This window comes from Dermacentor variabilis, chromosome 9 (genome assembly GCF_050947875.1).
Source record: "Dermacentor variabilis isolate Ectoservices chromosome 9, ASM5094787v1, whole genome shotgun sequence".
NCBI classification, from domain to species: Eukaryota; Metazoa; Arthropoda; class Arachnida; order Ixodida; family Ixodidae; genus Dermacentor; species Dermacentor variabilis.
Genome location: NC_134576.1, coordinates 154302018 through 154318301, shown reverse-complemented (window position 1 = coordinate 154318301; position 16284 = coordinate 154302018). Strand labels below are relative to the sequence as shown.

Genomic DNA, 16284 nt, shown 5'->3' with positions numbered 1-16284 from the left:
CGCCTACATATGCAAGTAGGCGCTACGTTTGCCACACAGCAACCAAACTGGCGGGAACACGATCGAGGCGCAGCAGAATACATGTAGCGCTGAGTCATATCGAGTTAAGGCACACTCTCAACTGACTTTTAAGGGCATCCCGAGCGGTTTTTCGTTTATTACGCCGCCGTTACCCCGAGTTGTGCCGCCGCGCTCCAGCTGTTGCATTTCGTGTAGGGCTACTGACAGAATGCGGTTTCCAGGTGGCACGATGGCCTAGACTGGAATAAACGCACACGACACCAAAGATTGAGTAAGCCTGAAAATATTTTATTTGCATTTTGCAAGTACAACAAAAAGCACACGTCTACGCATCCACACAAACGCGGTTACCAACGTTACTAGATTCTTTTCAGTTGCCAAACTCCGCCACGGCACCTGACCCCTTTCTGTCGCGGCCGCGGGGCGGCGCGCGCGACACGGTCGGCCCGAAGGCGGGCGGTGCGAGCCACCACGTTGGTGCGAGCAACGTTTGTGCGAGCGGACGGAGACCGACGAGTGCAGCAGCGTGCCACGTTTTGCGCGTTTCTTATTTGTGTTCCAGAAATATGCTGCTCCCCTTGTGAGCAAGCATGCCTCGGTGTTTTGTGACAGGCTGCAGGAGTGGGTACGACTCAGTGCAATCTTCAAACGAGAAGAGACATTTTTTCAGGCCGCCGAAGACTCATCCCCGCCTTCGCGAATGGCAGCGTGCGATTCCGAGGCTCGACAAAGAACTTTCCAGCTCTTGTGTGGTGTGTGACGTACACTTCCAGCCAGAAGACATCGTTAAAGATTTCGTGCACAACATAAATGGTGAAGTGGTCGCCATACCACGTGATAAGTGGGCGTTAAAGGAAGACGCTGTACCATGTCTCTTTCCGAATTGCCCGAAATATTTATCAAAGCCCTCAAAGAAGCGCAAGCTACCCACTGTGAGACCAGCTCGTGAAGTTAAGCGCCGCAAGAAACAAAATGGAGGCGAAAATGAAAACGCAGTGCCCAATGAATCTGACCATAGTGAACGAGTGCGCTCCACGGACGACGCGGTTGCCATCGAAAGCCCTGCATCGCTCTTCGCCGAGCTTTCGACCATCGCTAAAGCGGGCGAACGCGTGGAAGGCTGGTCGACGGAAGCAGTTGATGATACGGTTGTGCTGTTCAAACTTGTACTGGAAAACGCTATTCCTCGCATTGAAAAAGCCGTAACAATATCAAGCGACCTTGAGCTAACTGTTAGTGCGAACGGCCTACTTGTACCGTCAAGCATCTATGCCACAAACACGTCCGTCCAAAGGACTTCACTTCGTGACTTGAAATATCTGCTCAGCTACACAGACCAAATGAAACCGTGCGAAGGTATCCCCGCCAAGCTCTATCCAGAAATCGAGTCATCAACGGTTGCCACGAAAGGCGGTGAAACGTGGAGACGGAAGACATGTACTGTCATAAGCTTAAACACCACCTGCCCAGAATGTAAGATGCTAAGTAAACTCTTCATGGACCGTATGAAAAAGCGCCAGCACCGAAAACCAAGGCAAAGAAGCATCTGTTTGAAACCATTGCGTCGCAAAGCAATACGGGCAACACTTAAAAGAGAAAAACTGAAACATGAGCTTGCGGTCGTGAAGAACTCCCTTCACAATATCACTGAAGCAAAGATCGACAGTGCTCTCCACATTCTCCCAGCAAAGCAGCAGCTCTTGTTTAAGACAGCTTTGATGGCATCGAGGGCTCGGGCCAAGAAAGGGAGGCGGTACGACAACGAGTGGCTAATGACCTGCCTTTTCTTACGGATATCAAGTCCAAAAGCATACACCCTAATTTCGGACATGGAACTGTTGCCGCTTCCTTCCAAGGCACGCTTGCAACAAATAATCAGTGGCATCCCTTGCAGGTTCGGCTTCAATGAAGTTGCCTTGAGGAATATTAAGCTACACTTCCACGACAAGGATCAGCTTAAACAGTATGGTGTGTTACTGCTTGATGAAATCAAACTGAAGCAGGCTGTTGCATTTAACAAAGCTTCCTGCAGAATGGATGGTTTTGTTGACTACGGTGACCTGAAAGCCGAAAACCCAAATCAACTCGCAGATCATGCACTAGTACTCATGTTCGTGCCGCTCTTCGAGGGCTGGGTGCAGCCGATAGCAAGCTTCACAACAAGAGGAGCAGCACCTGGAAGGATCCTTTCGGAGCTTGTGTTGAGCGCCATCCTTGAGTTGCGCAAGAACAATGCCTCGGTGCTTGCTGTAATCAGTGATGGGGCCGGCAACAATAAGTCAATGTGGAGTCATTTTGGGCTGTCTGGAAAGTTACATTCCGCACGTCACTACATTGAGAACCCTTGGGATCTTTCCCAAAAGATATACTTCGTCTGTGATGTTCCCCATATCATGAAGTGCATCAGGAATCATCTACAAAAGCACAACTATGGAATGGTAAGAAACAACACCGTAGTCATTGTCTTGAGTTTTAACATTTTGTTTTTCTTTCAGGCCGGTCATCATCAAATCAACTTTAAACATTACAGTGCACTCTATGAAGCAGAAAAGGATAAATACGTGCGAGTAGTCCCAAAGCTGTCAAAAGTCCATGTTGCCCCTGACAATCTTCGTAAGCAGAGCGTCCGACTGGCTACACAGGTGTTTATCACTTAGAACGTGCATTTTTCATGTAAATGGGTCGGTAAATACCATTGCTTCCTTTCATAAGACTAACTGAGATGTTATTTCTTAACAGCTGTTTAGCCGTGGAACGGCCATTGGTATTAGAGTGTACCGAGAAGCCAAGGCAGCAGGCATGGAAGACTCGGAAGGCACAGAGACTTTTACCATGATGCTGAATGACTTGTTTGATGCCCTGAACACAAAGCTGCCAGCCAGAGGAGTCAGGCGCCACTCGAAGGAAATACAGGTAATGCGTCATATGGGTGGTTTGTTGGGCGAGTTATTACATTATTGCGTCATACAATGCCAGTGAACAGCAATGAAACAAGAAAAACAACGAGAAATAGGCAAAGTGATAGCTAGGGAGAGTGCATTGCCCTTCCTAACTATCACTTTGTTTTTACTCCTCTTTTTTGTTTGTGTTATTAAAAACTTGCGAGCATTCTACGACGAAATAGTGTACCAGACCACAGCCTTTGAACTTTGTGTGCATTTCCTAAGGGCTATAAACTTGTTATGCTATTCATTTCAGGTCATCAAAGATTTTTTGGAACTGCTAAACGTGACAGAGCAGAATGCAATCCAAAAAAACCTGAAGCTTTTTGCATCACAACAAACGACAGAGTCGCTGCGAGTAACTCTGATGTCCACTTTAGATATTGTTGATGATCTGCTGCGTCAGGGTGCGCTCTATGTTTTGACAGCCAAGTTAAATCAAGATCCACTGGAGGTAAGGCACACTGTTCACATTTGTTGTGACTGCATTCACATTGTACTATTTGCTAGAAAATTCACCCACTCTGTTTTTTCAGCGACACTTTGGACTGGTGCGTTCCTTCGGTGGAGATGAGTCCCATCCAACTATAACCAACTTCACGCAGATATTCCGCCTTCTAAGCCTGTATACACCTGTTAAAGCAGCGCTACGTGGGAGTGTGGAAGGTGTGCCAAGCCCTGTGCTCGTCGGCGTCAACGACACATTCCAGCAGACCAGAGAAGCCTGCAAGTCAAAGCAAAGTAGTCTTCGCAGTGCCATTGAGGCGTCGTTGATAAGTTGCCTGGAGCCAAGCAGTTCACCAGATTGTGCTTGCAATGAGCACACCTATGCTCGAGGAAACATAGAGGACAATGTTGTTTATTATCTGTGTGGATATATCATACATAAAGTCAGAAAGGGCGCACCATGTGATCTATGTATAGCGGACATAAGCTCTGAAACCCCAGCAGTTGGTTGCGACAGTTACTTAACTGAGTACAGAAGTTTCAAGCAAGGTTCGTTAAAGCACCCGACGCCAAAGATGCTGGGCTTTATGAAGACTGCTAACAAAAGTGTGTCAGCTTCCCTGGATGAGGCAGGCCTTTGCGGGGACATATTTTGGAAAGTTTTAGATGACCTAGAGGGGTGCTGCCTCCCTCTTCTTGGTTGTACAGAGCATATGTTCGCGTTCACGTGCGAAGTACTGAATTTCTTTATTGTTATGCGGATGCATTTTTACTCCAGGGATATAAACTGTCAACTAGAAAGCAGCCACAAGGTATCTGTAGCAACCAAGAAAGCGCGTCTTTTGTGAATATCGATGCAGCACGCTTAAATTCATCAATCCGCCGTTGTACCGCTCCCGTTTTTTTTTTCCATGTGTACATAAAACATGCCAAAACGAAAAGCCTCACTGACCCCTTCATTCACCTATTAGCTGCTTTTTACAGAGTGCACAATGTAAAAAGGATATTCTTCGAATACTTAGCGCCGCGGAGACCAGCAAAAGAAAAAAAAAAACCTGGCATTGAGTCGGCAGCGCGCTGCTGCCTTGGGAAGCTTCCGCAGCCCACCGGGCCGACCGTGGCGGCAGCGCCACCTCGCGAGTGGAGACGGCAGAGGGTCACGTTCTCGCGCCGCTCCCAGGCGGAGTTTTACAACTGAAAAGTATCTAGTAACGTTGCGCGGTTACATAGTCAAGAAATGGCTCATTAATAAGGGTAGCACAAACGCACAAGAAGACCTAAGCTACAAAACGTATGGTCAGCTGCTAAGTATAATAATTTCCCTGTCACCGCGTGTCACTTTTATACAGCATCTTTACAGCACTACCAGGCCGGGTAGTTTGGCGGAAAGAACGCAACAGCTTACGGCCGTCAGCTGCCTCTTCCTTACGGGTGTCATAATTATCCTAATCTCCGCATCAACGTCGTGCAAGTCCGCATACAGGTATCTGTATCTGAACCATATGTGCCAGCTTAATACATGTGTAGTGAAATTATGATAACCACTGCGTCTTATCAAACGTATTGGTTTTGCAAATGCGCATTACAGCTGACGGAACGACATACTGTAAGTGAAGCACAAGAGAACAAGGACAAAAGGAGGATACAACACTTGAAGAAGAAATGAAGAATTAGTAGGCGTACAGCAAACAAGCGATGACGGAGAACACACAGTGATGCATCGAGTGTTCTGTGACATCGGTTTGCGTACTTACGGTGTTATGGAGATCAACGGCATAAAAACGTACCTTCAAGCGTACTCCCTCAACCTCCGCCGCATTCATTATGATAATCAACGCCTAAACAAAATGAGGCACTATTTTTTGCCAAGAGTAGACCTCTTTACAGCAAGTCTATGTAGTGACTCGCAGACGAAACCAGCATGCTTTCGAAAATGTTTTACCGCCGTAGTATTCGAACGCCAACGGCCAGGAAACACATCGATACCAATAGGCTGTCGGCTGTCGGTGGTTAATCAAGTACAAAAACCTTGACGCTATGACTAAAAAGCAGCTTCAACAATCGAATTTAAAAAAAATCAACTGCCTATTTGTCTGAGGTAACAAAACATCCTTAGACACCTCGATTGTTTATGTCAATGGTTTGGGTAAAGTAAAAAATCCGGCATGTTCAGCGCCCCTAGCAGAGAAAGCACAAATTAATGTATTCGACCAAATTACAGTAGCTCCACTTGCGCGCTTACGCTGAAACGCGCCTCGATTGATTTTTCGCCCTCTGTGGCCATTTGTTGAACTTGAGAGTGTGCGGGGCCTGGGAAAATGCTCAGAGTTTCGCGTTCCGTACAGCCCATGCTCTAGTGGCACCATCTGGCGGCGTCGACGTGAGATGCTACACCCGCGGGCTCTCCCTGACCCCACTACCCCCTTCTAGTTCACTATAATATGACCAGTAGCATAGAGTTTCTCACTACAATACCTAGAGGGAAATCTGGCGATACTGCGCTGTGGTATGCATAGAGTTTCTCACTATTACCTAGAGGGAAATCTGGCGCTGCTGCGCTGTGGTATGTATGGGAATGCCGGTATATTGTGACTTCGGATTGGTATCGTTCTCGGAGAGACAGGACACCTTGAAGACGCGCTAGGCAAGCACCGTTCCGTCTGTCACAATGAGTCATTTTCTACTAAAACAGCACGTCAAAAGTTGTTTTGGTTTTAATATTACGCAAAATTACGTTTTGTTAACTATGACAACTTCTTATTGCGTGTACGATTATATACTACGTAAAAAGTGTCAGCGGGCCGCAAAAGTTGGAGGACAGTCGACACGGTTCGCGCTCGCTTTGAAACAGTTGGTCGTCTGTTCTTGCTTTTCTTCGCTTGGTCATGCATCGTGGGTGAGTAAAGATGTAATATGCGTGAATGGAAACATTTTATGAAGATTTTACTTTGAGAACGCGTTATTTGCGTAGTCATATCCACATTTTAGACGAAGCCTCTTACAACACCAGCCAAACACGAGCCTCGCAAACACATATACCGTCATTCCCATGACGGCACGGTGCCCCCTTAAGAAACTCCCATAGACGGTGGCGCCAGATTACCCTCTAGGTGTTATAGTGAGAAACTCTATGAAACCAATGCCTCATATTGGCGGCTGGATGGATGGATGGATGTTATGAGCGTCCCCTTTGGAACGGGGCGGTGGCTTGCGCCACCAAGCTCTTGCTACTATGCTGCCTAATATCCTACCTAGATTAACCAATGAAAAAAAGAAACACTGTGAACTACCACGTCCAAATTTTCTGATACCCTATTGCGAACTGTGCTTTTGTACGTCTCCTTCTTTTGTCGTTTCCCTACTTTTCTTCCACCAATCCTCCAATCGCCTCTTACTGATGTCTATTGCGGAACTGTTTGCTTTACCACTGCTCCCGCTGAACCCAAGGGCTTCAAGGAGGCCAGTGGTGCCTAAATCGACCGCTGGATAGACGTCTTCACATTCTAATAAAATATGCTCCGTCGTTTCCCTAGCTTTACCGCAGCAAGCACATGCTTCTTCTTCCTTCTTATATCTCGCTTTATAGGTGCGTGTTCTAAGGCATCCCGATCTCGCTTCGAAAAGTAATGAGCTTCCCTTTGAGTTATCATAAATGGTTTCTTTCCTAATTTCGTTTTTTCCCCTTAAGTAGTTACTCATGGCAGGTTTCTTTTCCATTGCCGCCACCCATGAGATTAATTCAGCCTCTCTGACTTTCCGCTTGACCTTCTTTGTTGCTGTGTTGCCCACCCCACAGGCCGCATACTTGCTGGTAAGCTTCCTAGTTCTTTTTCTCCACTGTGAATCAATGTTTTGCCTGTACAGATACCTAAACACTCTCCCAGCCCATTTATTTTCCTCCATATTCCTCAGCCGTTCTTCATACTCAATTTTACTGCGAGCTTCCCTCACTTCAAAACTAGTCCAGCCCATATCCCCTTGCACAGCTTCATTTGTAGTCTTCCCGTGAGCGCCCAATGCGAGGCGACCCACTGAAATGACCTTTGGTTCCCGTCGAGTCCTGATTGTACCCCTGATTTAAAGCAAACAACCGCATTTCCAAAAGTAAGTCCTGGAACCATTACCCCTTTCCACATACCTCGGAGGACCTCGTACCTATTGTATCCCCATAGCGCTCTGTGCTTCATTATGGCTGCATTTCTCTTCCCCTTGACTGTTATGGTTTTTTCCTGTGTTTCCATATATCTGTTGCCTTCGTTTATCCATATACCAAGGTATTTATATTCTGTTACCCGAGGTATTTCATGGCCCTGTAAATCCACTGTCTGTTCACTGTTTTCATTGAATACAATAACACCTGATTTTCTAACACTAAATTTCAAACCTAAATTGTTGCCTTCCTGTCCACAGATATTAGCCAGACGTTACAAATCACTTTGCTTGTTTGCGAGCAACACAATGTCGTCCGCATAAAATAAACCTGGGAGTTGCTGCTCTATTACTGTACCTGCCTGTTTGTATGATAGATTAAACCCGATATTACTTCCTTCTAGCGCCCTCTCCATCCTCACCATGTACATCATAAACAGCAGCGGGGATAAAGGGCACCCCTGCCTCAGTCCCTTGTTGATATGAACTTTCTCCGCGCTCCTTATCCCTTCCCATTCAACGCAAACAGTATTTTCTAGGTAAATCTCTCTCAAAAGCTGTATACAATCGTTACCTAAGCCTTCCCCTTCCAGAATATCCCACAAAATGCTGCGGTCTACGTTGTCGTATGCTCCTGTAATGTCCAAAAAGGCCACATACAACGGTCTGCTTTCTGATTTTGATATTTCAATACACTGAGTAAGAACAAACAAGTTATCATCCAAACGCCTACCTATTCTAAAGCCATTCTGAAGCTCTCCCAAAATGCCATTTTTTTCTGCCCATGCTTGAAGCTTTAATTTGATTGCCTGCATTGCTAGCCTGTATATTACCGATGTAATGGTCAACGGTCTATACGAGTGAATTCTGTCTTTCTCCCCCTTACCTTTATAAATTAAATTCATTCTACTTTGTCGCCAACTGTCTGGTATTCGTCTATCTTTTAAAGTTTTTTCAACTGCTTTCACGAGAGCTTCCTTACTTTTTGGTCCCAGTTCATTTATCAGCCTAACGGGAACGTCGTCTAGCCCTGTGGCTGTGCGCTTAGGAATTTTCTCTTCCGCTTTCTTCCAGTTTAAATTTGTAAGCACTAGCTCCTTTCCCCCTTGGGTCTCTTTCATGCTCTTTTTTTTTCTTCAAATACAACCTCGTCCTTGCCTTGGAAAGATTCGGCTGTTACTTTTTGGATGTAATTTATTGCTGCTTCTCCTTCCAGTCTGTTTTCATCTTCGTCTAGGATATGTTGTTGTATTGTTGTTGACTTCCTGTCTAATAATTTTATGTGATTCCAAAATCTTCTAGGTGCGGCCTTCTTTTTCTCACGTATTTCTGACAACCAACTTTCACTTTCACCTTTTAATTTTGCTTGCACCAGTATTTGAACCATAGACTTTTTCTCCCGGTATATTTCCCATTTACTGGTTACTTCATCCTGTGGCAACTGCGCCTTCTTTGCCTGCCTGTGCTCTCGAGATGCTTTCTGTCGTTCGGCGATCGCTTCTCGTATCTCCTTGTTCCACCAGCTTTTCGGTTTCTTTTTTCCTTTCCAATGAACATGTTGTTTCTCTTTCTGTATTTCTGTCGTTACTACACTTAGAAACTCACTATATTCCCACCCCTTACTTGGCGACTTGCCAATTTCTTCCTCCACTCTAGTGACTATATTTGCTATTTGTTCAGCGTTCAAATTTGGACTGGCCATTTTGCTTTCGTTGCTCTCTTCCCAACTACATATCCCATTTTCAAAATGATGCGTTTATGGTCACTCCCTATGCTGCTAAACCCTTCCTCATCGATGACCATTTCTCTCAACTTATCATGAATCGCCATCTATCGGAAGCGCCATCTATCGGAAGCGCCTCGCTGGCGTAGTATGACGGATCACCGGGCGCGCTCCTCATAGGTTTTGCTGTCAGCGCTCACTGAAACACCACGCGCGAGCTCTCCCGGTCATTTCTGTAAGTACTTTAGAAACGAGAGAAGTTTTTTACTGTCTAAATAATAATCTTGGGCAAACTGAAAGCACACAATCGTTTACAGACTCTATCTCTTTACCGAATACGTACAGTGAACACCACTGCGCGCGCTCGCCGCGATGAAGTCTCCCGAACCAGCTTCTTGCGTGAAAGGTAGGTAAACGCTGAGAGCAAACTATGTGAAATATGTTCTTATAGTGTTTGTATAAATAAATGTAGCGTAATAAAACGAAGCCTCAATGCAGCGATCGCGCAGATTCGCAGCGACCGAATGCGCGTCTGCATGCTTGTCCGCGCACTGTTTCGCTTTCTCCGCGCGCGCGTTTTCGCACCGTGCCATGAGCTTTAGGCCGCAGAATATGAGCATTTGACAGTATACAAGCAACCATTGTTACGTGGGCGCTATATCAGAGCGGTTCAAAAGTAATTTCATTGTAGAGACTTCGACGCCTACAGGGACTGTGATGTGCCGTCGCGACGATTCAATATTTTTTCTTCTAAATTCTTTGAACTTTCAATATTATTTCCCGAGTTGCGTCGCACTGTATGTTTATAGGTGTTCTAAGCGTGCAATTTCCCGCTGCTCCTTTTTTTTGTAATCCAGTGCATTAATTCATAACATAAACATGACGTACCATATACCATGCTTTTTTTAAATGTGCTTCTTACCGCTGCCTTTCCACTCCACTGAACTTGCCAGTATCTATAGCATCGACAAGTTCATAGACCAAACCACGACCTACCAAACGATCATGACATTAGTCGGGCAGCGGACTGGATCGAGCTAAAACCCCTTAATCTCCCAAAGTAGCGCCATTCACTTCCCTCCTCCTCCGCTCGGCCTCGACGGTGGCGCCGCCGGTGGTGGGCCTGCCGTAGCAGACGACGGCTAACACGCTACGGGAAGAAATCCGCGGAAAAGATTGTTCGAGCCCTGCGGAGCAGTTTTTTCGATACAGATGTTACTTCGTCAGTCGGTAACTGGCCTTAAAAATGCCGTGTTGGAATTGTGGAAGAAATAGAGAAAAGGACTATTATTAAAGGCATATTTAAGGCGTAAAGTGCGCGCACGTTGAAAGTTTGTGTTGCTGAAACACGACGCAAGCACGCGGTGTGCTCACACACGCGCGTAATTACCAGTTTCAGGTTTTGACAGCGTGAAAGTATGTGTACGTGGTTTCGTAGGTTCATTTACGTACCTGCAGGATACTTTTGTTCGGCCGGCGCGTGAGAGATTCCGACTGTCTGCGGGCAGCGACGCCTGGCAACAGGGCCGCTTTTTTCATTGCGGGGTGCTTTGGTAATCGTGACGATAGATTGTTTTTTTACAAGTACTTCTCCAGGAGGGCACACGTAACGGCTAACGGAGGCCTCTGAAGAGCACGTGACATTACAATAAAGCAGGCGGCGCAGGGAGTGTTCGCATACAAAAATCGGCTGTCCGCATAGCCTATCATATACTCCCTTGGCATGCACAGGCTTTGGCGAGCCCCATCCAGCCCTGGTTCTAGCTTTGGTGCTCCCGTTGCAGCTTTGGTGCCCTGGAGGCGCCGTCAATAGTACGAAATAATGACACGTTAAAATATATTGAAGAAATACAATCGCGCTGAGGCGCCAACTTCTAAAGCAGCGCGCTAGCGCGCCCGCGCGAGAATTATGAAACACCAACGAGGAAATTACCGGCCCACGTACGACTCTACGACCAAAGTCCACGTTAAACATCCCCTGGCGACCTAGCTAAAGTTATCCGGAGCCATGAACTACGACCTTCATCAGAGCTTTAGTCGCTTCGGTACATTAAAAACGTTAATCACCACAAACCAAATCAATACATGCGGGCGTACATTCGAAGCTAAAAGACTGCATCGTAAGTCATATTGAGCCTTGCAAAAGCGTCGAGAATGTGCTAACTTCTGGTCGAGCTCAAAACACACCCTGAACAAAGTCCTTTTTATGTCACAGGCCAGCTGCAGATGCGTGCATTTCACCGCAAGACGAAACTACATGAAACAAAGAGAGCACATTCGAAAAAGAAACTCGAACAACGCACTAAAAACCGCACAGAGCATGAACACATACTTTTTCGAAGCGGAAGGCGTGAACTAGGCTCGAAATAAGAGGTTGTGAGTAGCCGTGGCCCTTACTTCACTAAGCCGTGCGTTCTTTGCCACTTCCTCGAAGTCAGCCCGCCTGATCCTGCGAATCCACACTTCTTTTTGCGTTGCGCCCGCCGGACGGCAAAGCAAAAAGCTTTTTGCCCTCGCTGTGTCTGTTGCGGCAACCGGAGGCGCAGCAGCATGCCATCTCAATTAAGTTCTCGGCCCTACACATTGTATTACGCTAAAGCACTCCGTCAGTCCGCCTGCCGTACTTTCGTCGCGCAGGCCCCACAATGGAGGTCGGAGCGCGCTGGAAAGAAAAAATATACAAAAGCGCGGTGCCTGCTCCGCTCTGGAAAGAAAAAAATCTACAAAAGCGCGGCGCCTCCTTCCACGTGACACAGATCGGCCAATGGGGGAGCGGAGGAAGCTGGGGAGACAGGAGGCGTGGAGGAGGAAGCGCCAGGGTGAGCGGGGTGGCGGAAAGATCTAAGAATGGCGCTACTTTTGAAAAATTGAGGGGCTTTAGATCGAGCGTCTCAGTGCGCGTTTTCAGAACATCGCAGACCGGGCGCCGTAGCAGAAATCTTCCTCGCGTCTGTGCTTGCTGCATACCCGAGTTGTAGCCGATGACTGCCGGTTTTATGTTTCGCGAGCCAAGCTTCAAGCAGCTTCTTGTCCTGCGGCTACGTGAGAATAAGTCTGACACCGGCCTCCGTTACGTGCGTCCGGCCCTGCGGCACCGAGCAGTAGCCTACCATGTTGCGCGCCTTCAAAGGCAGCCACTACGTATTGTAGTGCTTTCAAGCGTTGTAAAGGAGACACTCGAAGGGGGAAAATTTTGCCACTAAATGAGGACCGCAGCGTACGAGGGAATTTAAACTCGTTTTCAGCACGCTTCGGCGCTCCCGAAGCAGCCGACGCGGCCGCTATGTCCACGTGATCCCTCCTAGCACGTCACGCCGACGGTGGCGCCAGCTTTTCCAGTGGTGGAGCTCGAGGCCAATACCGTCATTCCCATGACGGCACGGTGCCCCTTAAGAAACTCCCATAGACGGTGGCGCCAGATTACCCTCTAGGTGTTATAGTGAGAAACTCTATGACCAGTAGGTCGTGGATATGACTCTGCCTAGGCCACGACCACGGAGGCAGGCATAGAGTTACTATACTGACTCTAGAGGACAATCCCATAGAGTTACCATACTGACTCTAGAGGACAAGCTACCCATAGGGCCCATGCATTGAAATCGGGAACCATAGAGTTTCTCACTATAATACCTAGAGGGAAATCTGGCGCCACCGTCTATGGGAGTTTCTTAAGGGGGCACCGTGCCGTCATGGGAATGACGGTATATGTGTCTGCGAGGCTCGTGTTGGCTGGTGTTGTAAGAGGCTTCGTCTAAAACGTGAATATGGCTACATAAATAACGCGTTCTCAAAGTAAAATCTTAATGAAATGTTTCCATTCACGCATATTACATCTTTACTCACCCGCACTGCATCACCAAGCGAAGAAAAGCAAGAACAGACGACGAACTGTTTCAGAGCGAGCGCGAAACTTGTCGTCTGTCCTCCAACTTTAGCGGCCCGCTGATATTTTTTTACGTAACGTATAGTCGTACACGCAATAACAAGTTTTCATAGTTAAACAAAACATGTTTTCGCGTAATAATAAAGCTAAAACAGCTTTTTACGCGCTGTTTTAGTAGGAAATGAATCATTGTGACAGACTGAACGGTACTTGCCAGGCGCGTCTTCAAGGTGTCCTGTCTCTCCGAGAACGATGTCAATCCGAAGTCACAATATACCGGCATTCCCATGCATACCACAGCGCAGCAGCGCCAGATTTCCCTCTAGGTAATAGTGAGAAACTCTATGTCGGGAACTGCAAGAGCACCGCCGGATGGATGGATGGCGGCTATACCCTTTGTAACGGGCGGCGGCTGGCGTCACCTAGCCTTTTGCTCCCCCTCCTATTTTTTTTCTTTCTTTATATCCTCTTCTCCTTAAACTAGTTTTCACTCCCCTCCTCCCCCCAAAATAACTATCTAAAAAAGTATAGGAAACATTATCTCCCCGATTTATGGTATTATCTCTCCCTTGACTTCCTCCACCAATCCTGTAGCCTCCCTTTCGTTACTGCCGCTCTTTTCTCGTCTATTTACCCTCGTTCCCCGGAAAAGCCTAATCCCCCTTCCATATCTGCCACTGTTCCCTCTGCCAGAGTCGGGCGAAGGTCTGTGCATCTCAGCAATGCTCTGTGGTCTCCATTTCGGCTCCGCAAGCTGTGCACCAAAGGTCCACGTCTTCAAATTTAGCCCTGTATGTTTTCGTTCTCAAAACCCCCGTCCTAGCTTCGAATAATAGTGAGCTGCCCCGCGAGTTATCAAATAAGAGCTCTCTCTTAATCTCCTGTTTTTGTGACCTATACATAGATAGCGCTGGCTTTTCGAGCATTCTTTCTTCCCACATTTTTCTTTCTGCCTCCTTCACCTCCTTTCCCACACTAGAACCACGTTGGACACCCTCCCTCGGCTGCAGGTATCTATCCCTCAGCTTCCTCGTTCTGAGTGTCCACTTGGTCCACTTTGTGTTCAAACTTTTCATGTATAGACCGTTTTTTCGTAGGCGCCGCCATATTGTGAACGCAGTGGTGCCGCCTATGAGCAGCGGCATACTGGCTTGGGTGAAAACGGTCTTTTGCATGGCAGGTATACGCTCGGCGGCAGGTTCTGGCGTTTGTTTTCGTGGTCGTGCGGTCTGTTTAGTATGACGTGCGTCTTCTACGTAGTAAACTGTTCTGTGAGACGTGCTGAAGTGGTTTAAGGTGTCATGACCGGAATTTCTACAGGCGTTGAGGTGGACGGAACACGCAGCATGATGTGTGCGCGTATATTAGAGTCTACAATCATCCTCGGAGATGAATTGTGTATTTCTGAATGTTCCAGTCACGAATGTGACCTTATTGCAGTATTATCCTCTATTTCTAAGCTGCGGTTTAGGAGCCATGAAACATACGCGACGATCCTAACAGCGTGAGCGTGGGTACCGTTCTGCTACGATAGGAGCTGTGATTATACTCTGACAAGCGTTCGAACTGTTCGATGCAGGTTACATTGCGTGACTACTTGGTTCGTTGGATGAGGTTTCCGCCCCTGAATAAAATAGTTTTGGCAAGTGATAGCAGCATACCTTACAGTCTGAATTACGCTTGTCCAGCAAAGGTACTGTTTACGAACTGCGCGAGCATCCTAAGCAGGGGTAGGTGCTGGATTACATATATATTTGTTCTGTATACCGCATAGTCCAAGCATACCGCATTAGCGGATATATTTATAAACGTTGTGCGGCGTGACTATGAGAGGCCCTATTGCGGCGTTAGGCCGTTGTATCTTGCTTTTTCGAGAAAGAGGATGATAACCGAATTTCTTTTTCGGTTGTGTTCGTTCCGTTCTCTACGACGCCCTCACGTCTTCAAATTTAGCCCTGTATGTTTACGTTCTCAAAACCCCCGTCCTAGCTTCGAATAATAGTGAGCTGCCCCGCGAGTTATCAAATAAGAGCTCTCTCTTAATCTCCTGTTTTTGTGACCTATACATTGATAGCGCTGGCTTTCCGAGCATTCTTTCTTCCCACATTTTTCTTTCCGTCTCCTTCACCTCCTTTCCCACACTAGAACCACGTTGGACCCCCTCCCTCGGCTGTAGGTATCTATTCCTCAGCTTGCTCGTCCTGAGTGTCCACTTTGTGTTCAAACTTTTCATGTACAGATATTTGTACACTTTTCCTGCCCACCTTTTTTCCTCCAGTGCTGGGAGTCTCTGTTCAAATTTTAGTTTACTTATTGCCTCTCTACCTTCGAATGACGTCCATCCCATATGTCCCCCTGTACTCCCTCATTAGGGGTGTTCCCGTGTGCTCCTAAGGCCAACCTGCCTACACTTCTCTGTCTCAATTCGATGCATGCCTGAACTTCTGATTTCATGCACAGTACTGAATTTCCGAATGTGAGGCCAGGTACCATAACTCCTTTCCATATGCCCCTAACCACCTCGTACCTATTATAGTTCCAAAGTGCCTTGTGTTTCATTACAGCTGAGTTCCTTTTCACTTTTTCAATCATAATTTTTTCCTGGTCTTCCAAGTACTTTTTGCCCTCGTTTAGCTATATGCCCAAATACTTGTATTTTTCAACATGATCAATCTTAGTGCTTTGTATTTCCAATGGTTCCCCCCTTTCTTCATTGTATACTATTATCCCAGACTTCTCTCTACTGAATTGTAGTCCCAATTTTTCCCCCTCCTCTCCACATATGCTCATTAGTTCCTGTAGCCCTACTCGGGTGTCAGCAAGCAGTACAATATCATCTGCATACATCAGTCCGGCTAGTACTTGAGCTACCTTCTGCCCTTCCAGCATATAGCTTATGTCAGTTCCTATTGTGCTCTGTTCTAGTCTCCTTTCCATTTGGCTCATGTAGATCATAAAGAGCAGAGGCGACAATGGACAGCCCTGCCTGAGACCTCTTCTTATTTTAGCTGGCTTTGTAGTTTTCCCCTCCCATGTTATCTCTACCTCATTATCTGTATAAGTTTGTTGTAGGAACTCAATCATCTTTCTATCTAGACCATATTCCCTCAACTGGCTCC

At 46.8% G+C, this 16284-nt stretch overlaps 2 protein-coding genes across 3 annotated transcripts in view; one reads left to right on the top strand and one right to left on the bottom strand.

The window, feature by feature from the left end:
* LOC142557859 (transmembrane protein adipocyte-associated 1 homolog) overlaps positions 1 to 11906 on the bottom strand; it is a 210713-nt gene extending 198807 nt beyond the window's left edge. Inside the window, exon 1 of the mRNA XM_075670074.1 lies at positions 11680 to 11906. The gene's annotated coding sequence lies outside the window, so the exon portion shown is untranslated. The remainder of the gene's footprint in view (positions 1 to 11679) is intronic.
* On the top strand, positions 412 to 4621 carry LOC142557858 (uncharacterized). Of its 2 annotated transcripts, XM_075670064.1 has the most exons (5): positions 412 to 2459; positions 2517 to 2663; positions 2761 to 2934; positions 3220 to 3417; positions 3500 to 4621. In XM_075670064.1, the coding sequence occupies exons 1-5, from the start codon at positions 612 to 614 to the stop codon at positions 4256 to 4258; spliced, it is 3126 nt and encodes a 1041-aa protein (XP_075526179.1). In that variant the 5' UTR covers positions 412 to 611; the 3' UTR covers positions 4259 to 4621. The 2 variants fall into 2 exon arrangements, with proteins under 2 accessions (XP_075526179.1, XP_075526178.1); XM_075670063.1 differs by having other exon boundaries at positions 412 to 2663.
* Positions 11907 to 16284: the final 4378 nt, after the last annotated feature.